We start from the raw sequence: 26,923 nt of genomic DNA on the forward strand, positions 1-26,923 counted from the left end.
GCATTCTCATAATTGTAGTCTTAAGACCTGGATGATTCGAATGACATCAATTCAGGAAATATCTATTGTATCTATTAATTGACAGTATTTTAAAAGGCACTGGGTGTATTATTAATGTGCTTGCCTATGAATTCTGTATTTTCAGAAGAAGACAGTATTTATTACATTAAATTCAGTATATATTTGTAAAGCACCAGATTTACAGAATAGGTTTGAAGTGCAGCTTAAATATGTAGATGTTATAAATTATAAAAGGTCCCAGAGGGCATCACAGATATTTCATTTCATAATTATGTGTAACTACTAAGGAAAAAGGTTTTTATTTTGTAAGTTAGTTACTTCCTTGAATTACTTCTTGCAAGAAACAAATACTGTAATAGAGAAATTTCTACATAAGTTTTGGTAATCATTTTATTGTGCCAAATGAAATTTTCTTTTTTTAATCTTTCTCTCTACCATGCTATAAATCTGCTGCTGTACATAAAAGAGTTGTTTCCAAAAGGGGTGCACAGAAAAATGAGACAATGTTTCTAGTAGTCTATTTTGCACTAAAATATGGAGAGGATAATAATTAGAGCAAAATACCTTTGTGCTTTCATTTGAATTTTACTTTAAAATGGCATTTTAAAAATTGAGAATATATGCAATCACAAGTAACTGGTTTAATTTCTAATGTACTGTCTGTTTCAGTAATAGTACTGACAAAACGCATGAATGATGAAGAAAGATAATTTTTATGTTATAGACTTGAAATGACTAATCCTAGTGTCACAGAATCTGTGTAAAACCCCATGGTTTAGGACAGTGAAAACAAACGTCATTTACTTACATGTTCTCATAACTGCTTATCTATGGTACTAGACAGAGTTCCTTTACTATTTTTGTTTGTCCCTGCCGGCAGCTTTCATGGGTTTCAGCTATGTACCACCATCAAAGGAACTGCATCATCCTATTTTCTTTCAGAGAAAAGTGGTATAATATTCCCTGTCTTAGTTTTGAATTTTAACTTTGTTACTTTTGACAAAGCCTTTCCTTTGTTCAAATGCAAGGATCCAGTAAAAAGAGCTTTGACATGTTGTGCCTTTTATGTGTGCATTTTTCTGGTTTCACTGATGTCCGGAATTTTGCAAACTATAACGTGTGCCTTCAAGTTCTCCTATATAATGCCATTTGTACACTGTATCAAGAACAGTTTAGGATAGCATTACATTCACACGACTCTAACGTCCAATAAATACTTGATGGTTTCTCAGAAAACCCACAGTGGGGTGAAACGGACGCAAAACAATGCTTTGTTTTCGTTTGTTTTTCATAAAATCTTCCCCCGATACACATTCACTGGCTTACCTGCAGGGTAGCGCTCAATCACCGGCCAGCTGTCCACCTGCAACGTGGCATTGCCACCACTTCTCGTGAAGCGGACTACGTGGTATTTCCCATCGTTAATGATTGCATTGGACTCTTCGATGGCGATGTCATCCGTCCCAACATTAAATTTAACTCCAATTTTTCCTTGATGCTGGAAGAGAGCAGAGGAGTAAAAAGAGTTGAGTGAAGTTGTGCTGATTCATCAGTATTTAGTAAGGATTACATTCAGGGTATTGCTCAAAAATATGGTTCAGAACAACAGTTGCTCTCCTTCTATTTTATTTCTTAAAATTTGTGCTACATTCTTGACATCTGGGTAAATCTGAAGCATCTCTCTCACGGATAATTAATATTTCAAAAGACACGCTTTCAAGAGAATTCAGCCGCCTTCTTCCCAGGGGTTGCCACAGACAAGGTGCACAGCTGCCTGTGTGAAACGATATACTTTCATGTTCTTTAACATAGTTCCTTTAATCCATGCCTTCCATTTCACAAGAAAAATGAGGCTTGAAATTCTCCCTTTTAATAACTGGTGAAATCAGAGCAATAAAGTCTATTTCTGAATACAACGTGGACAAAGGCTCACAATATAGAAAATCATTCTCTAGAGTATGAACACACAGGCATTTAGTGAGTGCAATCATTATTCACACACAGAAGATCCTCCTATGCTAAGACTCTGAAATTTACTCAAATTATTTTACAGATGATGAAATGATGACGCAGGAAGGTGCAATGACTTGTTCAAGGTCGCATAATAAAAAGGAGGGATGCTAGAGTTAGAATTCAGTTCCCTCGTTCTTAGTGTATATCTAAGCTAAGATGAAGTTAAGATATGGCTATCTAAAATTAACTCTCTAAATTATGTGAAGCAACATTACAGATTATTCTCAGTGCAAAGTTTGTGGCTGTTAACTTTATACTTTCATTATACAAAGCACCAAAGAGAAACATGTGCTTATGCCCTCTGCCTTTGAGAAGCCTTCTCTAACAGCAGGGCTGTCAACTCTGGCATGAGTTCAGTTATTTTTAAAGCCTGTGGACTTGCCCTTAATCAGCAGCAGAGAACACTTGCACTGCAGGCCCTTGTCAGAGTACATAACCTCAAATTGTCGGCAGCTCACCTTTCGTCAAACCTCAGTTGAGAGGAACAACATAGGGGGAAGGGGATGTAAAGGACACACAGCCCATCCATTCCTGCAGAAATTTAAAACCAGGACATCAGAAACCTGAAGATTTGGACCACATCCTCTTGACCTCTTGCTGGATTCTCATCACTGAACTAAGCAGCAAGAGTATGACATCAGCTTACACTGAGAGTTATTGTACTAACTGAAAAAAAATCTTGTATAACACTACATTAATTGAAGGGAAGTATTTGAAGATGTTGTTTGGGACACTGATCACTGTCATTGTTCCCTTCTGTTTTTCTTATTCCTGGTTCTTAGGGTCCACAAAAGAGCTCTTTCCTGTAACAGGTTAGCACAGCTTTTATTTTTGTGTGTTTTGATTTGTTTTGTGCTTGATGGACAATATGACAAAATCACATTTCCTTTCTCACTTGGGTTATTAGGAAACTCAGTCAAAATGAGGAGGGAAATTTAACAAGCCGCATAGACCTCTGCTCTTCTGTTTTAACCTGGGCGTATTTTTATATTCTACCGTATTTCTCAAGTTTCTTACTTTGAAGTATATGCCATTGTAAGGCGTTTTGCTTTCTTATAGATTGATTCAGAAGATAAGCAAGAGGATTTCAATGAACACTTTTTAACCAAGGACCTATAAAGACTTTTGTAGAAAATTTTAAAGCCTAGGTATTTTGTGTAAACACTCATTATTTTTTCATTTTAGTAGGATTCCTCTTTGCTCATTTTCAGTAAAATATTTAACATGGCATATTTATATTTTAACACCTGTGATACAATGCCACAGGAAATTTTTTAAGAATAGTTTATTATCTTTATTTAAGCAACAACTCTATAGTGTCCTAAGCACTTTACCAATACTAACTCTGATATTTTTCCTGTCAACTCCAAGAGAGGGGTATTATTCTGTCTGCATTTGACAGATGAAGAAATTGAAGCACAGAATGATAAAGTAATTTAGCTAAGGTCATGCAGCTAGAAAGAGAAAAGCTGTGATTCAAACGCAGGCAGTTGGGGTCCAGTGGTTGAGCTCCTAATCATTACACTAGGCTGAATTTTAGGAATATTGGGTCATCCTCTAGCTACAGGTAGCATATTTGGTAAATCTGGTTGTTCTTTGTTACTGGTTTTATCTTTCTGGCTAGAATAAGGAGCCCCATGGAGGCTCTTATTATGCTCTGCAGATTGTTTGCATGTATCAATCAATGCATGCTTAAAATAATTTTAGAGAGGATAGTAAGCGACTGATATGTGGACATTTGTTGTTCAGTTGCCCAGTCATGTCCAAGTCTTTGCAACCCCATACATTGCAGCACACCAGGCCTCTTGGTCCTCACCATCTCCCAAAGTATGCTCAAGTTCATGTCCATTGCATTGGTGATGCCATCCAGTCATCTCATCCTCTGACTCTCTCTTCTCCTTCTGCCCTCAGTCTTTAACATGGACATAACTGGATGTTAAAATGGACTCTTTTGTCTCAGTTTCAGCTGCAATCTTGACATGTCAGTAAGTAAACAAAGAACAAACAAATAAAAAAGGCCAGCTTTCAACTTCCCTTTTACAAAATGAGGTACAAGACTGCCTAAGCCAGACTTGCAAAGAAGAGCACTGAAAACTACTTTTGGGACCCTTGAGTAATTTCCTATTTGTAGCAAATTAAAAAGGCAAGAAAGACCAAGAGGTGATTGATAATTAGAAGAGGATTTTTGGAGAAAATTGGGGTGTGATGTGATTTGCATGTACCTCCAAGACAGAAGGTTACTTTTCCCTTATCTTAGGCGTACAGGGGAAAGGGACTTTAATGGCACATCCCAGGAAGTTTGATACTTGTCTCCTGGAAGCTGGGAACAGTTGTGGAGGTAATCAGCCACCCTGGCTGCCCTTGCCTGGGATTTGACTCTTGCCCAACAAATTTTCAACGGGAGAGACTATTACTGACTGATGCTCTGATGGCAGAGCAAGGAGTTACTACTGCCCCAGGGATAACCTGTTAATATTTCATTAGAAGAAAGAACAGGTAAGCATTACACATGGACCATGGGTTAGAGAGCCAGCACAGAACAGTGCCGTATTCTATCTGAGAGGGTCCCTGGAGAGAGAGGTGGTGAGTAGTGAAGACAACTCAACAGAAAGAGCATGGAGTTGCAGTGACGGGTGCGCAGGGACTGAGGTGAAATCCTAAAGGACTATCTGAAGGAGGTGCATTTACCCACTTTCAGGGAATTGCAAGTAAAGAAATTTCAAACATGTGGTTTGAAATTTGTGTGTGTGTGTGGCACACACACACAAAAATCCCACCAAAATGTTCCCCAAAAGCGCTTCTCCGAGCCAAATTTAAGCATGGGCTAAACCCAGCTAGATGGTTACTACTGTATTAGCCAAGTAAGATCATTTCTGTTCCTTATCTCCTCTTCCTTCTCCTGCTTCATACCTGGAGGAATCAGAAAGGAGGAGGAGTAAAGGCCTTGGAAGTAAGAGGAGACATGACCCTGTTCCCTCACCCCGTGCAAGTAGCAACTCCAAGGCAGCCCAAGCAGGCATGAGGCTGGCTTTAACTGAAACTCTATTTATTATTACAAACGAGTAAGCTGAAACTGGCCTTCCCAGGTGACATAGCGGTAAAGAATTTGCCTGCCAATGCAGGAGACTCAAGAGTAGATCCCTTGGAGTAGCAAATGGCAACTCACACCAGTTTTCTTATCTGGAAAATTCCATGGGCAGAGGAACCTGGCAGGTTACAGTGCTTGGGGTCGCAAAGAGTCAGACATGACTGACAGACTGAGCATACACGTGAGCTGAAATTATATCCACGTGAACAGAGGACTTTTTTTCATTATCCAAGAGTGACCAAGGTAATAATGAGACTTTTTCTAGACTTTACTGGAGTAAAGAAGAAATATTCCATGGAACAGTTTTAAATTCCTGTCACAACCTAGGAATCCACTCTTTCACCATAACAAGCATGTGAGGATATCTGTTCCTCTAGAGTTGATTGCTTTAGTGTTTCTTCTATTATAAACATGTATCTTATCCCAGAATAGACAGAAAGAAATTCTTAAAGTTTACTACTTGTTCTGACAGGAAGGCTGCAGAAGGCTATTTTCATCAGAGTTCTAATCATTAAGGAGATTCAAGTTCTGTGAATAGACATGTTACAATGCTAAAGATAAAAACGCACCAAAATCTGAAAAAGAGTCCTTTACCTTATCCCTATATTTTTTGGCAATATGAAATGTAAAATGCTTATTTTCTTTTTTGAGTTTATATATATAACTTATTGGGGCTTCTCACATGGCTCAGTGGGAAAGAATCTGCCTGCCAAGCAGGAGATGTGAATTCAACCTCTGGGTTGGGAAGATCCCCTGGAGAAGGAAATGGCAACCCACTCCAGTATCCTTGCCTGTGAAATCCCAGGGACAGAGGAGCCTGGCCAGCTGTAGTCTTTGGGATCTCAAAGAGTTGGGCATGACTTAGCTACTAAATCACCACCACCATATAATTTATTGGGGTCTAGTTGCTTTATAATGTTGTATTAATCTCTGCAGTACAATGAAGTGAATTGGCTCTACGTATACATACATTCCCTCCCTCTTGGATCTCCCTCCCACTCCCCACCCCATCCCAGCCATCTTGGTCCCCACAGAGCAGCGAGCTGAGCTCCCTGTGCTATACAGCAGGTTCCCACTAGCTATCCATGTTACCCCTGGTAGTGTTATATGGTAATACCAATCTCCCAATTCATTCCACCTCCTCTCCGCCGCTCCATGTCCACATGTCCATTTTATGTGTTTGCATCTCTATTTCTGCCCTGAAAATAGGTTCATCTGTACCATTTTTCTAGGTCCCATGTATATGTGATAAAATATATATTTTCTAGTGTAAAGAAACTCCCAGATTTCTCAGGGATTCATTTCTTGCAACAAAACAGACTGTCAAGAAACAGAGAGAACTGGTGATACTTGGAGAGCTTCTGACTTTAAACAATGCTCATATTTTCCTGCATATGCTGATTTGGTCCTTCAGTTTCCAACATCTTTGACATCTCATGGATTCAAAGTCCAGAGTCAACTAGAACTGAATTATCACCTGAGTAGGTTCAAACAATAGACTGTACCCTAACGCAGACATCATTTACTCCACTCCAGTTTGCATCAAGTTCTTGAAAAACAGTTTAAGTATAAATAATAGCCAATAGGCCAATTTTTCCCCTAAAAAACAAATAAAAAGGCATAAAAACAATAAAATATTAATATCAAGCATATTTAGAGTGCCAATATTTATAGTTCTATTCAGAAACTGTAAATATTCTCAAAACACACCCCTCCCATATTAACAGGCTAGAAAGTCATTTCAATTACATAAACAATAAAACTTGCTAAACTTTCTTGCCAATGGATAATTATAATTTAAAAGAATTCATTTCAAATTCTTATTCTCTGGGATTAAATGTGTTTGTCTCTGGCAAATTCTCATGAATATTGCATTAGCGAAACCAGAAGCAGTTTCACCGGACATGTACTTATCTTTCAACACTGTATCTTTCTTAAAATAGATAACTGGCTCACATAATAATTTCAAAAGTCTATTATGAGAATATCAGTAACGAGGCATTTATAATTTAATGAAGTCTTTCCATGGATTCATTAAATAAATAGTGACAAAGGTAATTATTGATTTTTTCACATAAGCTGATTTCACAATAAGGATTATATTATTAAACCAAGTTAAAAGGAAACATGAAAGATGACACCAGGAAGGAACTTGAAAGATTTAGCCAGTGACACTAAAGTTAATTCATCTCTTAGTTCCATCTGCAATCACATACTCATTTGAAAAATATTTGTTTTAATCAAGATCTGGATTCAATGATTTACTCAATATCTTGGGCATACTTCAAGCAGGATGTTTGATGTTCAAGATGCAGATATATTTCAATCTATATGCATATGAAAGAGATACAACAAAATATATATACTATGGCACACAGATACATCCACTGCTTTGTTCCCTATTCTGGGGTTGTTAGGAAGAAGTGTTTAGCTCAATTATGTCCAAGAAAACAGTAAAAAAAAAAAAAAGAAAAAGTGTCTTTTTTGTTGTTGTTCATTTATTTAATCATACTCTTATAATACCACTAAACAAAATAAATAAGTGTGTAATCCAGCATGGCATGTAGATTAGCAAGGAGACTTGCTTATGGTCTGTAAGCTTCTGTTGTGCCACACAGTACAGCTCAATACTCCAGGGCCCCACTGCGGAGAGAACTTGATGATGTCTTCAAATGCACTCAACACTCAGGTTCATTTCCTATCGTACAGAACAGTCCCCGTGTCCAAGTCTACCCTGTCAACTAAAATCAGAATCAGGTTAAATGTCGTGTTTTGCTCCTCCAGAGACTAATCCTCACCCGGGAACAAGATTTTAAGGCTGATGATGACGCTGAGACCTAGAGTCACTGCTGCTGGGAGTAAGTGACACTGCACAGTGTCGGAGCCAGAGAGGCATCTGTTCTCTCACCTCAAAAGAGAGATACCAATTCAGATAACTGCTAATTTAACCCCTGCACATTTTCCAGTAAGTGACTCAGGGGTCCGCATGGTACAGATTGTGCTTACCTGTCTAGATGGACTATAATGTCAGCACGTGGTTTGGATCTAGGCATTTTAACCTGGCAATGCACTCTCTCTCCCCAACAGAAACCCCAAACCATTTCAAAAACAGAAGGTCGCTGCTCCCCTGTCTTCCACTTTCCCTATTGACTAATACTTTTTTCTTCATTCAGTTAATAAATACAAATTGAATAATATGAATTCTGCATTTGATAAGCATGCAGACAATACAAACAGGTCATGTGTGTTCTCTGCCCTTCAGAAAGTTTCAATCAAATTGGAGAGATAAAGGGGAGATAAATAATGCATGAAAATACTCATACCCTTAAAAGAGGGGAGAGATTGGCAGGAGGAGCAGAGTTGCTCTGTGAGGAAGGTTTCAAAGTGTCTCAGGAAGCCTTCGTCTGTACGGCAGAAGCAAGCCAGTTGGACAGCTGTCAGCCAGCCAGTGGATACCAAAGACATTCAGGGATGTAGAAGATATGTTGTCTCTGCCTCCCGTCTCTCTTTCTGGGCCCTACACACTACAGGGCTCACTGAGCACAAGACATTCAGTAATAATAGAATGAGGCATTCTCATAATAGACTTTTGAAACATACCAGGAATCTACCTGAAACTTCTAGCTGACATAAAGCTAAGTGTTATTTTCTCTATCTGCTCAGAGAGTTTAAATAATGTGCCTCAAATCATACAGCTAATAAATATAAGCATGGAAACCTCATCAAATCCCTCATCAAGGGATTTTGTAAAAACAAAGTATTTTCAGTTGTGCTATGTTCTACAAGATCCTGAAATCAAAGAATGGAGTCAAGAGCAGGGTTATTGAGAAGTACACCTTTCTTTTTGGCTGATGACATTTCACAGCACCATATGATAAAGAACCAGAAGTGGCTAAAATCTAGAATGATCACTGTAGCGAGATATCATTAAAGGCTCATGCATTCTAAGAAAATCATATTTTCATTTACTCATCAAATCTTCATGGAGGACAGTATACCTTTTCTAATGTGCCCATGTTCTTTAGACTGCTATAGCTTCTTTGAAGGAGAAGGCGATGGCACCCCACTCCAGTACTCTTGCCTGGAAAACCCCATGGACGGAGGAGCCTGGTGGGCTGCAGTCCACGGGGTCGCGAAGAGTCGGACACAACTGAGCGACTTCACTTTCGCTTTTCACTTTCATGCATTGGAGAAGGAAATGACAACCCACTCCACTGTTCTTGCCTAGAGAATCCCAGGGACGGCGGAGCCTCGTGGGCTGCTGTCTATGGGGTCGCACAGAGTCGGACATGACTGAAGTGACTTAGCAGCAGCAGCAGCTTCTTTGATTCCATGAAACTATATCCTGACAATGGTATCACCCTTCTGAAGGCTTATACTCATCTCCTGGTCCTCAGACTGTCTAATAAAACTTTGTAAGCTCATGACAGCCCCCCAAAACAGACTACTCATTTTAGGTGTTAGTTTTTATGTACCTGTTGTAACTTCTCAACCGTATGATAAAGAACTTGAGAGTAAAAAAAAACAAACAAAAACTCCAAACTGACTTATTCCTTATTGTTTCCTTCACAGCACTATGAGGACTACCTCTGTGCTTATAGTTTTCCAAGGCTCTTGCACCTACACATTCTTTTTTAAATTGGGATCTAATTCACCTACCATAAAATCTGTCCTTTTAAAGTATACACTTCAGTGATTTTAGAACATTCACAAGGTTGTGCAAGCATCACCATTATTTAATTCCAGGATGTTTTCATCACACTGCAATTTTCTTTTGATGAGATAATGCATATAAAGTTCTTAGCACACTTAATGGCCACTCAGCACCTCTGAGCTCAATTATTATTATTACTTCTATCATTGCTATTCTTACATTTGGAAAACAATGTTTTACTTCACAGTAGTTTGATGGAAGTTAATTAAAACAATGCTTGAATTATATAGTCACTGCGGTGCAGTTAGAACATACAGTACCTTGACTGATTTTCACAACAATTTGTGAATTACCGTATCTACTTTGCAAATAAAAAAGCTAAAGAAAAACTGAGAATGAAAGCTTGGAAAAACTGAGACCTGACCAAAGTAAAAGCATCTATTTACCAGCTGGCTTAAGAGGGACTATTCTAAAATCTAATCATGCTCACCTGTGGTATAAACTGTTCAGCCACAGGTTGTACTAAAGCAGAGACTGCTTGATTAGACACCCCTCTATGAACCCTCCAATGTTAATGATACTATCATTCTATGAAAAGCCTAAATGGATTGCTTAGTGGTTAGTATAGAGGGAGATAAAATAAAAAGAGAGAGGGAGAGAGAAGGAGAGAAGGAGGGAGAAAGGAAGAAAGGACTTGTTAGTTTTTTGAAATAAATCAAAGGTACCTACATTTGAATTTGAGTCCTAGATTTTTTTCAAAGTTTATACAATAGCTGAGATCTAAGATTGTGTTATATTTTTAAATCAGAAATTCTTCAATTTATAAGGGGAAAGGGGATATCCCACTAGACCGATGTTTCAGAATAACCTAGGAGGTTTTTGTAAACCTTGTGTGTTTCTTTTTTTTTCCAAGAAAGTATAACCCTTCTCTTCAGAGGGCATGAAGAGACTTGTCTTTATGGGTAAGATCACATGGCTTACCACGTTTGTAGGACTCAGTGGTGGTGGTGAGCATAGAAGCCAATGAGTTCTTCTTTGGAGGACAGATAGACCCTGAGTTCTAGTGATAACACTGACTCTTCAATGCCTCCATTTCCTCACATTATCTCTCCTTAGATGAAATTAAATCAATAATCAGAATACTGTTGGGATTAAAATAGCCTACTAAGTGACTGGTGGGTGTGTCTTTGAAAGGGGCGATCATCTTACTGTTGATATTTTGAAACTATCTCTATTTTGCTTACCAGTTGAGCCTATACTGGATTTTGCTGTGCTTAGTAGCTCAGTCGTGCCCAACTCTTTGCAATCCCAAGGACTGTAGCCCACCAGCCTCCTCTGTCCATGGGAATTCTCCAGGCAAGAATACTGGAATGGGTTGCCAAGCCCTCCTCCAGGGGATCTTTCCAACCCAGGAATTGAACCCAGGTCCCCCACATTGCAAGCAGATTCTTTACCATTATCTTTTATATTTTAAAAGACATTCTCCAACCATTATGAAGTTTTCCCAGTGTGGCTATGGGTTCATAAATCTCTAGTCTTTTTCATCATACTTTCCGTGGTTCAAATAGCATATCTCTGCATGATGCCACACAACTCTAGGATGAAATAAAGCAAAATTATTCTCTTGGGAATCAGAGACATCTATTTAAGATCATTAATTCTGCATTTCCATCCACTGAAATAAATAACCATCATAAAATAGAAATATGCATCTTTAAATGTGTCCTTGTATATAAAGAATGTATACTATCATTAAGCTCTCTTTCCCTGAATAATCAAAAAGCAGAAATTAAGCAGAGTGAAAAGCAGGCATTGACTGGTGACCCGTCTCAGGTTCTTAACTTTTCACAGTAAGATCTCTGGGTTGAACGTGTAGCCCAGTGGTCTGGCATCATGACAAACCTCTTGAGCTGCTGCATGGAGATATAAGGTGACACCTGCTTAAGCCTTATCAAAAGTTCAGTAGGTTGATCAAATATGGCTTGTTAATGGTTTTTAAAATTTGTTTTATTATAACCTTTAAACCCTTGGTTGGGTGTTAAATTAGCTTTGGTCATATTTTATGGTCATTCAGGAAACTGTAGGCAATAAACACTGGGTTTCGGCTGCTAATTAAAACCATAACCTTTGTTTCTCTGCTTCTCTTTGATTCCTTGTCTTTGGGCTGTTACACTGCTTGTTATTAATTCCTGCCCAGAAATTGGACAGGAATAGGACATTCAACTCTCCCAGTTGCAATAGCTGTTGGAATTTCTACGTAAAATAATTTTTCTATAAAAGAAGTCTGGGATTATTTGTGGATTTCATTTACTCGTATCCCAGAACCATCATTTTCATGGAGAGCTGACTATGCAATTATGGTCTGACTTTCAAATTTCCACAGCATAGAGAACACTATCTTTTAGACAAGAGATAAAACATCTGTGGATGGTGGCTTCAGTCCTCTTCATGGTAAATATTATCTTAGTAACCAGGTTGTAAGTAAAGTAAAATTAGTCTTTATATTAACAAAATCTTTAGGGACTTCCCTGCTTGCTCAGTGGTAAAGAATCTGCCTGCTAATGCAGGAGAAATAGATTCACTCTCTGATCCAGGAAGATTCTACATGCCACAGAGCAAATAGTTGTGCCACAACTATTAAATCTGTGCACCAGAGCTGAGGAACCGCAACTACTAAGCCTGTGTGTCTAGAGCCCACGCTCTGCAATAAAAGAAGTTACCACAATGAGAAGCCCATACACGGCAACTCGAGAGTGGCCCTCTGCTCACCACAGCTAGAGAAAAGCCTGCACAGCAATGAAGACACAGCACAGTCAAAAAATAAAGAAACAAAATTATTTTTAAAATCTGTAAAATTTGAATGACTCAGTAAGTGAATGATTATAAAATATACATGAAATTAAAAGGTTAGTTTGGAAGGGATACAATTTTTTAAATTGTTTTTATAAATTTTGACTTGAAACCAGAAAAATAATAGTGAGATAATATTTTCAAGTGTGTTTGATGAACTGACTTTTAAATAATGCTATCTTGGTTTCAACAAGCCTTGAGCAGAGACTTAATTTGAAACACATTCCAAGAGAAAAGCTGACAGGGCTACCTTTCACTTTTTCATTTTTGTTGACTTCTTGCCCAGGAATACCTGTCTATATTCTTAGAAAAAGCAAAGGTATATATATATATATACACACACATACGTATATATATATACACACACACACATATGGGTAGGCTTTCCAGGTGGCTCAGTGTAAATAATCTGTCTGCCACTGCAGGAGACACAGGTTCAATCCTTGGGTTGGGAAAATCCCCTGGTGAAGGAAATGACAACCCACTCCAGTATTCTTGCCTGGGAAAACTCATGGACCGAGGAGCCTGGCAGGCTACAGTTCTTGGGGTCATAAAAGAGTCAGACATGACTTAGCGACTAAACAACAACAACATACGGGCAGACAAAGGCATTCACCAAAGATTATTTTCTATAGAATCAGCAAGGTTCTATTATCCCCAGTGTGGTAAGCAATGATTTCTCTAGCCATCAAAAATAAATCTATGTTTATATGTGCAATTTTGGCAGAAAAGAGTTTTCAGAAGAGAATATAAAATCTCTAAGGCTGACGCTCCTGATGATTATGACCTTTCTTTATGTTAATAAAACAATAATATTGTCATGAAAATAAAATAATAAGAAACATTCAGCAAGTTTCTATTAGATGCCGTACATTTCATGAAAATGCTACACCACTCTACCCAGGATTTAAAATTTTAAATAGGTACACGTTGATTGTGTTTATATACATTCATTTTTTTCCTAAATTATATGATTTCCTTGGATAAATGACACTAAAATTCTGGAAACGAAAAATACTAAACTTGTGTAAGTCTTCATTTGTATTTATTTATTTACTGATTCATTCATTCAACAAATACAGATGGATTTCATACTGTACTCCTGACATTTTACCAAATTCTGAATAAACAGGGGTTAACAAAATAGTGCCACTGCCATTATGAAGCTTTAAGTCTCTTATTATTTATTTATATATTAAAATTATTTCTTTATATAATAACATTTCTTTATATATTAAAATTTATATTAGCATAGAAAGTATGCTAAGGGTCAAGAGGAAAAGGGCAGGGTGTTATGAGAGGCATTGCGTGATTAAGGAAAGCCTCGCTGAGGAGCTGAAGATGTGAAAAAGTCAGCAATGGGAATAAGAGTTTTCCAGGCAGAGGAAATAGTATGTGCATAGGCCCTGCGGAGGAAAATATATATGTATAAAAAGACAGATGCTGTGATATACATATGCAGATTCAGATATAAATATATGGACTCTCTGTAGAGACAGAGAAATATAAATTATGTATGAACATATGTAGGCATTATTCAGAAATTTTATCTAGAAGATTAAACTAGATTAAGGAATTACTCACAAAAAAACTAAATTGCATCATTTGCAGACATAAAGCAATTGCAAAATAGATGGCTAATCACATTTTAAAAATCTTCCAATTTAAGAATGGAAAATTGTTGATATAAATGTAGAACCTAACAGTATGTATCTTGACATTCATCTAATTGTTTGTTCCTAAGTTTCATTCATCAGTGTGCTTTATGAAATGTAATATATAAAGCCTTTCTGAATCAACAGGGACTCACCACATTTTCTAAAAGTCATTTACTTCTACAATGTCAAAAAATGATTCATCATTCTATGGTTATATTTCAAAGCTAATGTAACACGTTTAGTTTCTTTGTGGGGTAGAATGTCTTGTTAACTCATTTCTCTAGAGAGCTCTTTTATCTCGAGATGTAGCAAGAGTTCTCTGTACACTTTTCACCTTAAAAATACTGTTTGAAATCATTTGACTTGTTTTTCAAGTACCCTCTACAAATTAGCCGAAGAAAGAAAAGTTTTCACCTTTGACCATTTTACTTTCCTGTTCACCTGAAAGAGAAAAATCAACAAAGTTTGCTGCTTGAGGCCCTAAAATGCAAGTTTCCAGGTAATGAACTAGTCACTTCAAACAAGAAGATACATTTCCACCCAATTATTTTTCTGGAAAAATTTTGAATCAGTGAATTCAGAAGATAACATTTTTCCTGCAATTTGGCTTAGAAATTTGAAGGCGAAATCACACAAAGTGCTTAAATCTGAATAATGTATGAGCATTTTGAACTTAAGGTAAATATTCATTGCTAACTTCTCAACAGCAGTGATCACTGGGGGTTCCCTGAAAGTGGCTCAGTCCTGTCCAACTCTTTGCAACCCCATGGACTATACAGTCCATGGAATTCTCCAGGCCAGAATACTGGAGTAGATAGATGTTCCCTTTTCCAGGGGGTCTTCCCAACCCAGGGACTGAACCCAGGTCTCCCACATTTCAGGCAGATTCTTTACCAATTGAGCCACCAGAGAAGCCCAAGAATACTGGAGTGGGTAGCCTATCCCTTCTCCAGAGGATCTTCCCGACTCAGGAATCGAACTGGGATCTCCTGCATTGCAGGCGGATTCTTTACCAGCTGAGCTACCAGGGAAGCCTGGGGGTTCCTTGAGATCATCCCTTTTCATGCTTCCCCTGGAAGAGCCAGAGGGTATTCTGAAGAGACTTGTGGACTCTGATAAGAGAGCAAAGCCTGAAGGAGAGATAACCATCAGAAGCAAAGTCAAGTTATTAGCCATCCACCCAAAAAACATACATTCTTTCTCTTTTTCTCACTGTTGTATCACAAAGGACTTCCATTTACATGAATATAACATGTTCGGTTACATCTCAGGATCTTTATTATTCCTTCTGTCTAGTTAGGTCTTTCTTTGTTTACCTCACCCTCAAATAACCAATCCCTTATATTAGGGGTGAAAAAGAACCTTGAGAACTTTAGGGTGGAGCTGGTCATTGACTCTGATGAGCAAAAGGACAATGCTTGTCTGTGAAAAATGCCCTTTTTTATGAAGCAAGAACTGAAGAGTAGGCTACCTATCGAAGTACAAAGAAACATTTAAATGTCTACCTCGACCATAGTTGAAAAGCCAATGCCATATAGGAAAACATGTCTCATTTGATTAATTGTATTCTCCAGTGTTTGGGTTATCTATGATAAATCTTTAATTATTAAAATCATAGCAAGAGTAATATGCTGTGATCTCATATCCAACTTATATAATTCCTTTGCCAAACATGCCCACTCCTTCAAAATGATAATAAATCAAAACTCATTGAGAAGATAAAAATCCATTGAGAAATTAATCACAAATATCTTCTAAGGCTAAATGGAAACCATATCCAACTTATTAACTGTTTTGTAACATTAGTGCCAAAGCTTCCCTAATGAGCGGAAATTCAAGAAAGTCTGCATTTGGTAGCAGATGCATGATGATGAATTGATGATGATGGTGATGGTAGTGATGTTAAAAGCTATCCTTCCTGGATACTTGCCATGTTGTAGGAACTCTTAAGCAGTTTATAAGAAATACTATATGAGAATATATGCTATTATTTCCATTTATTTGATGAGGGAGCTGAACCTCCAAGGGCTTAATAACTTGCCCCAAAACAGATGCCTAATAAGCATCTGAGCTGTGATTTGGTCTCAAACAATCTGGTTTCAGATTTTGTGAGCTGAATCATACTTAACTACTAGGCTTCTCAGAAGGGAATCAGAGGTGCTCAAAAGAGACTGCAGTTTAGATGTGATATTAGTAAGCCTTCTGGAAAGAGAGAGATGCTAGCATACTTCCTATTGTATACACCAAACAATAAATCAATTACTTTTCAAAACTTCACGCCTTTAATCCTCATACTAACTCTATTTGTCAGCCTTAGAGTTATCATGTGGAGGATGTCTGAAACTCAAAACAAGTAGGTGACTTCTCTAAGCTAAAACATCTAGTCACATTTAACCCAGACTATTTCATTCCAAACTGATGCTTTTCAGTCACAGCATGCTGCTTCCCTCTGCACACCTTTTAAGATCCCCTGGAAGTAGAAGAGGCCACATGAGAGTGCCCTGGAGCCTCAAAATCCTTGTCATTTTATGATACTTTGAACACTGACACACTTGTCAAGATGGAGGTAGGCAGAGCCCAGGAACTTTTATTTCATGGACATTAAATGAGTCCAGGTGTTCAGAACTACTAGTTGGCTAAATTTTCACCTGCACTAGGGTCAGAGCAGATTGTCTCATACTTCAGAAGCCCTGGAAACAGAAATGGATCTGCAATACCTTTTAGGTTTTATTATAACTCTGGATATTGCCAGATGCTCAAAGACTCTATAATGGGACCAACTAAAGAAATGGCCAGTGTTTTTCCTCTCTCCGTTTTTACCTAGCATTTTTGTCTGCATCCCTGTTTTTCTGTTGTATTTTTTTTCTTCCAGCTAACAGATTTACTTAAATCATTTTCAGTATTAGTTGTCATTTTGGAAAGATGTGTTCAAACTTCCAATCAAATTCAATAGAATATATCATCATCCTAACAAAGACAGCCATGGAGATTTTTGCCAAATAAAATTTGTGACTCTGTTGAAAAGGAAAAGAAGGCTTTCACTGTTGTTTTCCAGTAGTGATAAACCTAATATTTAAAAAGAAATGTTAATGCCCTTCCAGCAGATAAAGTCTGTGTGTTACAATCAATAAGCAAGTAAATATGGATTTGAATTCTGTAACCAGTTTTATTATATCAAAAAAGCAATGTACAGTACTATTATATGAAGTCTTTAAGGAGACACAGGAGCCATGGGTTGGATTCCTGGGTTGGGAAGATAGCTGGGAGGAGGGCATGGCAACTCACTCCTTATATAAACTATCATTAGCTATCTCTTTATCACAATAATAGACATAATTTAACAGGTTGTTGTTGTTGCTTAGTTGCTAAGCCATGTCTGGCTGTTTTGTGACCCCATGGACTATAGTCCACCAGGCCCCTCTGTCCATGGGATTTCCCTGGCAAGAATACTAGAGTGGCTTGTCATTTCCTTCTCCAGGGGACCTTCTTGACCCAGGGATCAAACCTGCGTCTCCTGCATTGACAGTCAGATTCTTTAACACTGAGACACCAGGAAAGTCCCAATTTAATAGATAGAGGTGCTGAAATGTGAAATATGAATTGACCCATTAGAAATATTCTAATTATAATTTTTTAACTTTCTTAATTTTTGAGGTCATGGTTAGAAATATTAATATCAGTCTTGTCTCTTTATCTAATTCATTTAACTTCTCTCTTAGAAACATAACGACCATATGTTAGACTCTTTTAATCCTATTCTTCCATAAATATTTCAAGCTTTCTACTTACAAATCATAATTCTTCAATTTATTTTTTATCTTAGTTGTTTGAAAAGGCCTCTCAATCATTGTTATCTTTCCTTTCTCTCTAGGCTTGTAAGCATGAGTCTAACTTTTAATAATACCATTTTTTAAATTGAACTAATTGTATCCAGGATGCTGTGCAAGAATGCCAGATTTAAGAGAAAGCTTCATGAAAGGAGTCATAATGATAGTACCCATGTTACCATGAAAAATGAATGGAAAAACTAACCAAACACTTTCTCTTCAAGCAAAAAGCATACTTGAAAAGTGAAAGAGAAAATTACTCAGTTGTATCCGACTCTTTGTGACCCCATGGACTATACAGTCCATGGAATTCTCCAGGCCAGAATACTGGAGTGACTAGCCATTCCCTTCTCCAGGGGATCTCCCCAACCCAGGGATTGAACCCAGGTCTCCCACACTGTAGGCAGATTCTCTACCAGCTGAGCCACCAGGGAAGCCCAAAGAGTATACTTAGACATCAAAAAAAAAAAAAAAAAAGGAAGAACAATATTTAATATTGGCTTTGGCTGCATTCCAATTAACAACTAACAAGTAATAGTCTATGATTAACTCACAAGATTCAATAATTACACTTAATTATAGTTGAGTAAGAGATGTGGAAGGCATTTAAGTTTGGACCAAGATGCAACAAATGTGAACCCAGCAGAATTGGTTTGGTGACATTAAGCTTCCGACTAGCTTTCTGAGTCAAAATTAAATTATTCCATATTTCTTTGAAATAATGATAATATAATTTCCTATTTTAATTAGATCTATCAGTTATTTCAAATTTGCTGTTATATTTTATACCAAAAAATGCCATAAAACAAATTATGAAAATATTTTCAGGACAGATTTACCAAATTAATTTTTAAATTGAAATTCTATATTAGCATTTCATTTTATATTTTTATTTTATTTCATTGTTGACTCATCATTTAGCTTAAAACATCATAATGTCAATCTATACTATAAGAGCTAGACTATGTCAACACATTTTCCAAACAAATAACTATCCTGATATTAGCATAGGCCACCAAAATGCACTGATCATGGACAATATATGGTTAATGGGTACCGTATGTGATTATTGATTTAAAAGCAGACAGTACTCAAGTTCTCCAAATAAATTCACAAGAAAAAGAAATTCAGTAACACCTAAAATACCTCTTCAACAATAAATGATTCATTTTGCTGTCTTTAACATAAACACTAGCTAAGTGTTTCAAAAGTATTGTTGAACTAATTTCTGAGTTGCTTATTAATTTTAATCCAGCTTATTTTTTGAAAGAACTTGTATTATATTTTAGTTTCTAAAGAAAAAAAGCCCCCTTTTCATCTTGTTAGCCAAAATTCTCCTGGGAGTTTAAATGGTGTCATGTAGTCCCTCAGTCTCGGAGAAGGAATGGCACCCACCCCAGTACTCTCGCCTGGAGAATCCCATGGATGGAGGAGCCTGGTGGGCTGCAGTCCATGCAGTCACTAAGAGTCAGACACGACTGAGCGACTTCACTTTCACTTTTCACTTTCTTGCATTGGAGAAGGAAATGGCAACCCACTCCAGTGTTCTTGCCTAGAGAATCCCAGGGACGGGGGAGCCTGGTGGGCTGCCGTCTATGGGGTCGCACAGAGTCGGACACGACTGAAGCAACTTAGCAGCAGCAGCAGCAGTCAAGGTTAGCAGTGGTCAAATCTACCTAGCTGAAAGCTCTATAAAGTAAATCTCTCATTATTATTGTGTTCACCACCTTTTTAATCTTTAGAAAGTATTAGGGGCTTTTAAAAATTACTATTATTATTTAACTTCTCACTGTCCTTTAGAATTATTCTATCACAAACACTGTCCCAAGTTACTTTCTAGGATATTCTTATCCAATACTACAATAGAAATTTTGTGCAAATTGTCAATTTCTTAACAACAATAAAAAGAGTACTTACTCAGCTTTCTACCTAAGTATATTCATATATTGTTAAAAAGCTGAAACCAATAAATTTAAGTACAAAAAGAGCTGATACTTTTAAAACTAGAATAAAAATAACTGCAGAAATTACCATTATAAAGATTCTTGGCTTATATAGTGTATACCTCAGTTAATAATGTTGATAATAACATAATAAGTTTTAATTGTCAATGACCCCTTCCTAAGTTACCAGCTCAATCTTTTTTCAGATAACAGTGAACACAGTCCTGGCCCATAAGGGTCACAAAGTAAATATTTACTGAATGTTGACTGTATTCTCACATTAACTCTGAGAGACGGTGCTGTTATATTACCTCCATTTTTATAGATAAGGAAACTGAGATATAAAAATGTTTAGTTACTTGCCCATAGTCCTTCTGCTAATCAGCTGAATAACAGTACTTGAATCCAGATTTGTCTGTCTTAACTGCTACTATGCTCTAGCCTTTTGGGGGAAAATATCCTAGAGACAGGTAATTCCCAGTAATTAAATCTATTTCAGAATATGGAAAATGATAGACAACCACCCATCGAACTTCATAAGATTAGAACTTCCTTACACAAAAGCCACAGAAATGCAGCCACACACATACACAAATCCCAATTTATATTATAAAAACAGTTAAAAAATCCTAATTGGCATACTCCCTACATAGTTTCAATAGTACATAAATGAGTAATCCACTCTGATGAAGATGCATGCTGCATGTAGCATTATTTATTGAGTCAGCCCCTGTGTGATATGTTATATAATAACTAGGTAACTATTATTATCATCATTTTATCGATGAGCAAATGTACCCCAGAGTTACACAGCCACTAAGTGTAAACCAAGGACTAAAGTCTGATTCTTTCTGACTTCAGATGCCACGTATGATCATGTTGGGTATATACCAAGAATAGAATAGGCAGTCTATTAACATGGACAAACTAAAATGGTCAAATTAAGACAAATGAAGGAAAACAAAAATCACTAAGATGGATTCTGTAATGATATTTGGTAAATCCAATTCTAGTCTTGATTTTTAAAAACATCACTTAGTAAACCAGAAATAGAAGACTGCCCCTTGGCATGATAAAAACCAAATCTACCTTAAGTCAACTAGTAACAGTGATGCTTACCGTGAAAAACATTCCTATTACAGTATATTTTTATGTTTTAGCTCTTTCTTAGACATGTCAATAAATGCTCTATGACAGGAAATGTAAATAATTTAAATTACTGGGGAAAAAGAGAAAAGCAATCATACAATGCTTGCCACTAACCTGAAACTTCACCATTGGACAGAAAAACAGGCACTATGAAGAGCATAAAAGTGCTACTCTTCATAAACCTATTCTAAGAATGAGATGACCCAACATAAAGACATGCATTATCATAAGGGATGGTAAAAGACACTCAGAAAAATACTTTATAATAAAAAGTATAAATGAGTTTAATCGAAGTTTGTAAACATTTTTTGGCAAATGATTCTCTAGGTGATGAGTTCATTGAAATCCATCATGTTATTTTTCTTTATTTGTGATGGAAATTTTCCATAATAGAAACGATAAATGATGAATGGTAGCTTAAGAATCAAGGAGCCTGAGGTTTTTGTCCCTAACTAAGCTTATGACCATGAACAAATTATTTAACTCTTCTGCTATCTAAGTTTCTTCATTTTCTAGATTATTATTTTCAGTTTTTAATTTTATTCTGTAATAGCCTTTTCAATTTTATATACCCTAATACATTTTAATTCACAATCATTCAATTTTTGAGAACTGTTGTTGTTATTATTGTTCAGTCACTAAATTGTGTCCAACTCTTTAACTACTGTTGGGCAATGAATGGAAAACTCAGCTAAACAAACAAACAAAAAAGGAAAGGAAAAGTAAACAATCAAATCTAGTTTCTACCAGGATGGCAAGATGCCTTAGCAATGGTCGGTGAAGATTCTACATTCACAGTTGATGATTTCATCAAAATTGTAGGTACATTCACTATGGTTGTGACTGGGGACTATCCTGAAGTAGTATAGATGTTCCCAGGGAACAATCTCTAACTTTTACTTATAGAGTGTGTTTACTTTCAATTATTGATGACATACAGAATACTGTTTCCTGGGTTTCTGCTGTATACAACTTATCAAAAAATAAAGATAGTCTAGAACACAAAAGAAGAATATACTCTGCATGGTTATATTGACAATGGTTTTGATTTACATGCAGTTATACGTTAATGATGTTGACATCATTAACACAACAAACCTATATTTACAAGAACCTTTGTTAAGCTCAGGGAGATGGCATTCTCCATGTGAGAGTTTCTTATCTCTTGTGTCGAGCTAAGGCAGATGTGTAAGGCAAACAAAAGGAGGACATGGAGAATAGCAGCAATCATTACCAAGGACATAAGATAGCACTCCACACTTAGATAAAAAGAATGTGGAGGAAGCAGACTCTTTAATATGCATAAACTTCAACATAAAAAATAATTTCAAGCCTAATTCATTTTCCAAATTTCTATGTGGGGAGTGTGCATACAGGCAAAATAATGTCTTTGGCAATAAAAAATTGATAGAAGGTGGCACTTAAATGGAGAGATCAATTCTACAACTCCTTTTGTCTTGTTTTTCCATTATTGGATAATATTTGGTACCAAATACAGTTTAAAAATATAGTTGAGTGGATGTTTTTGTCCCTAGGTTTTAATTTAGACTACACAACACATATTGATTCATTCACTTCACTAGTCATAAAAATGTTCTATTGTTCCCCTATTGATACTTTAAGAGAATGCTCATAAACTGAGTTTCCTTTTCAAACATCAAGACTCCAGAAGACAAAACTGTCAATATCCTCTGCCTCTCATTTCCTTTCCAAAACTTAGACCTCTGAATTGACTCCCATTAGGTATAATGCTTTATTTTCATCTATTTTCTCAAATTATTTAAAACTAAGTTCAGTTCAGTTCAGTTGCTTAGTCGTGTCCAACTCTTTGCAATCCCATGAACCGCAGCACACCAGGCCTCCCTGTCCATCACCAACTCCCGGAGTTCACTCAAACTCACATCCATCGAGTCGGTGATGCCATACAACCATCTCATCCTCTGTCATCCCCTTCTCCGCCTGCCCTCAATCTTTCCCAGTATCAGGGTCTTTTCAAGTAAGTCAGCTCTTTGCATCAACTGGCCAAAGGAACTGGAGTTTAGCTTCAACATCAGTCCTTCCAATGAACACCCAGGACTGATTTTCTTTAGGATGGACTGGTTGGATCTCCTTGCAGTCCAAGGGACTCTCAAGAATCTTCACCACCACCACAGTCCAAAAGCATCAATTCTTCAGCGCTCAGCTTTCTTCACAGTCCAACTCTCACATCCATACATGACCACTGGAAAAACCATAACCTTGACTAGACAGATCTTTGTTGACAAAGCAATGTCTCTGCTTTTCAATATGCTATCTAGGTTGGTCATAACTTTCCTTCCAAGGAGTAAGTGTCTTTTAATTTCATGGCTGCAATCACCATCTGCAGTGATTTGGGAACCCAGAAAAATAAAGTCAGCCACTGTTTCCACTGTTTCTCCATCTATTTGCCATGAAGTGATGGGACCGGATGCCATGATCTAAGTTTTCTGAATGTTGAGCTTTAAGCCAACTTTTTCACTCTCCTCTTTCACTTTCATCAAGAGGCTCTTTAGTTCTTCTTCACTTTCTGCCATAAGGGTAGTATCATCTGCATATCTGAGGTTATTGTTATTTCTCCCAGCAATCTTGATTCCAGCTTGTGCTTCCTCCAGCCCAGCGTTTAAATTTTTCTAAAACTAAGTTACAAAACCTATTTATTTTGGAAACCATAAACATAGGAAATTCATAGGATTTCTCTTGGTCCATTATTTAGATTATGCCATGAAGCACCAGGATATAACTGGTGAAAGAAATTAAGACTTTTGCCAAAGGATTCTTAAAACACTGAATAATAAAATAACAAAAATCATAAAATAGGAAAGAGGTCTTAGGCCCAACTCTCTCCTGATGCAGTAAACTTCTAAAATATCTGGGGCAAAGGTATTTGAAACCTGCCATTAATGTTACTACTTCTCAAAGTGACCTATTTGTTATTGAAAATCCTTTTGAACTGAAAGCTACCTCTCTTTAATGTACCTGCAATATGGATCAGTATAGTGTAATCTGTACCCTTTCCCATATGAAGACCCTTCACCTTTTTGCAAATAGTAACCCAGTCCTTTTTTTCTACTCACAGCTCAAGTCTTCTGGAGAGTCATTTTTCTATTCTTTAACTATCAATCATTAAGAGAAATTTTTCTAACCATTCATTCTTCAGATCCCCAGCTTGCTAATAAACTTAGATTCTAAAGAACCTTAATAGAACACATTGACTTAACTGCATTGCATAAGATGGGTACTAAACAGTGAGCTTGCTTTCTTAATTAAGGCATTATTTTCCCATTGATATTGTCTGGACTTTTTAACAGTCACACTCACTAGCTGCTGATCTGAGCTTTGTAAACTAAAATTCTCAGGCCTCCACACACTGTTCATTAGCAAGATCTCTTCTCTGTATTTATTCTTGTGGATTTGAAAATGCAATTACAGGGTTTTAACTACCCCCTCCAGATCTTCCATCTGTGTTGCTTTTACTCAAACCTTTTCTTCTTCCAAAATATTCCCTTCCAGCTCTGCTGTCTGAAAACATGAACGCTCTTGTTTATCTTGTGTTTAAACTTCCTCTGATCCATATTACCCTTTCCAGTGTATCATTTTGCTTGATAAAGAAGATAAACTCTAAATAAGAGAAGTCAAAATCCCCTGCTTTCTCTCTTCATCTGTCATTATATCCTCTCACCTAAGCAGATGCCTTCCAGTTCCACCATTTTCCAGAAAATAAAAACCCCATGTTTCACAAGATGTTGCTTATTCAGACTTTAGTCTTGATAAATCCATATTTACTGGCTCAGAGCAATCTCTCTCTCTCATCATGTTTGTTTTTACAGACAAATCTTGGAACACTCTTCTTAAATATTTTAAGTTTTAAACTCTTTTGTGGAGACAGAACATGGAAAGCTTTGTCGTGGCTCTGACATGCAGTGTAGAACTGCATCAACTGTGCGGGTGTGTCCCAATCCCATGTGAGGCCAGGAATCCCATTGATTCCTTTAGTAAAGTTGGGAATACAAGTCATATGTGGGTCAGAGGTCTAATAAGGACATGAGTTCTTTTTAAAATGGTAAAATGTTTAAAATAATATCTAGGTCAAAGGAAGTTTCAGTAATCTAGTGTGTTTACAATACAATCTTAGATATCAAGTGATCATCAATAGAAACTAGAAATTAGATTCTTTGCTTTTTGAAAAGTAAGACAGTTGGGTGCCTTTGCCATTTCTGTTGCCAGTATCTGGAATGGGCTTCCTTTCACATCTTTCGCATCTCCAAAATCTAAATCATACCACCCCCTGATGTCAAGTCCCAATATTACCTCTTTCAAAAGATTTTTCCTGATATTCATTCCTGAAGCTTTCACTACCCTGGGAGCTGATTCTTGCAGGGCAAGGATCTCGAAGGTGTGAGATCTTTACAACTGATACCTGCAGCCTATTATCCCACATGGAACTTGAACTCCTGTAGGTGCTTAATAAATACCTGCTTGATGAGTCAATGGCCCACGCCTTGCCCCAGTCAAAATTAATTTCTTCCTCTCCTGATTTTGCACATCCTTATCACACGTAACTTTTACCATGCCCCATAATTACTCGTGGGCTTCCCTTGTGGTTGAGCTGGTGAAGAATCCACCTGCAATGCGGGAGACCTGGGTTCGATCCCTGGGTTAGGAAGATCTCCTGGAGAAGGGAAAGTCTACCCACTCCAGTATTCTGGCCTGGAGAATTCCATGAACTGTATAGTTCATGGGGTCACAAAGAGTCAGACACAACTGAGCAACTTTCACTTCACTTCACTTTATAGTTACTTGGTCATATGATTCCTCTGATCCACAGAAACTTAAAGCTTTTCGAACACACATATGTCAAATTGATGTCTGGCTGACACATGATGTCTCAGCACATGGAATATTCTCAAAATATTTTTGAGTTTTTATGTCCATGAACGCTTTGAAATCTGTACCAAAAAAGGATTAGCCGTATCTTGCCTTGTTCTGAGGCCTCTGTTCTATAATCCAATGACTGTGCCTATACAATCCTCTGCCTATACAAGTGATCTACCTATAAATCCCTTAACCCTGAAAAGGCTTTGGAAAGTTTAAGTCCAATTGTAGGAGAATCTTTTGTGACTTTCTTTGTCCTTAATGCTCATTTTTAATCCATCTTAATATGCTGAAAAGATATGTTGAAAAATGAAGCAGGAACCTCATATAGTTTGCATCAGGCCTTTCCCCTAGGGTCCCGCTGTGGCAGGGGTACCCAGCATCCAGGCTGTGGACTGGTACCTTCTGTCAGATGGTGGCAGCATTGGTTTAGAAATAAAGTGAACAATAAATGCAATGCACTTGACTTATCTGGAAACTACCCATCACCCCCGGTCTGTGGAAAAATTCACTCTCATGAAACCAGTCCCTGGTGCCAAAAAAGTTGAGGACTGCTGCTCTATGAAACTCCTTCATTTGGGGTATCATGACACTGAAATGATGACTTCAACTGGACATTAATCATTCACTTGATCAATTAATCAAGTACCTCTATCCATGCAGGGGACTATATAGGTCTATTGAAGATACAAAGTAAACTCAGAGTGTTTCCTGTTTTCGAAGATAAGTTCTGTACACACACATTGATACATCAAATGTGAGACCTATACAAGCTGAACTCTAAAATGAGTGATATAAAGAAGACTACATGACAGACAAGGAGATGAAAC

General features: G+C 37.2%; 1 protein-coding gene across 22 annotated transcripts in view; it reads right to left on the bottom strand.

The window, feature by feature from the left end:
• NRXN1 (neurexin 1) overlaps positions 1–26,923 on the bottom strand; it is a 1,252,733-nt gene that overhangs the window by 191,060 nt on the left and 1,034,750 nt on the right. For all 22 annotated transcript variants that reach the window (XM_059891018.1, XM_059891016.1, XM_059891017.1 and 19 more), the window contains 1 exon segment: positions 1,348–1,519. In XM_059891018.1, the coding sequence (XP_059747001.1) occupies positions 1,348–1,519 (172 nt within the window).

The sequence above is a fragment of the Bos taurus genome, chromosome 11, assembly GCF_002263795.3.
Source record: "Bos taurus isolate L1 Dominette 01449 registration number 42190680 breed Hereford chromosome 11, ARS-UCD2.0, whole genome shotgun sequence".
NCBI lineage: Eukaryota > Metazoa > Chordata > Mammalia > Artiodactyla > Bovidae > Bos > Bos taurus.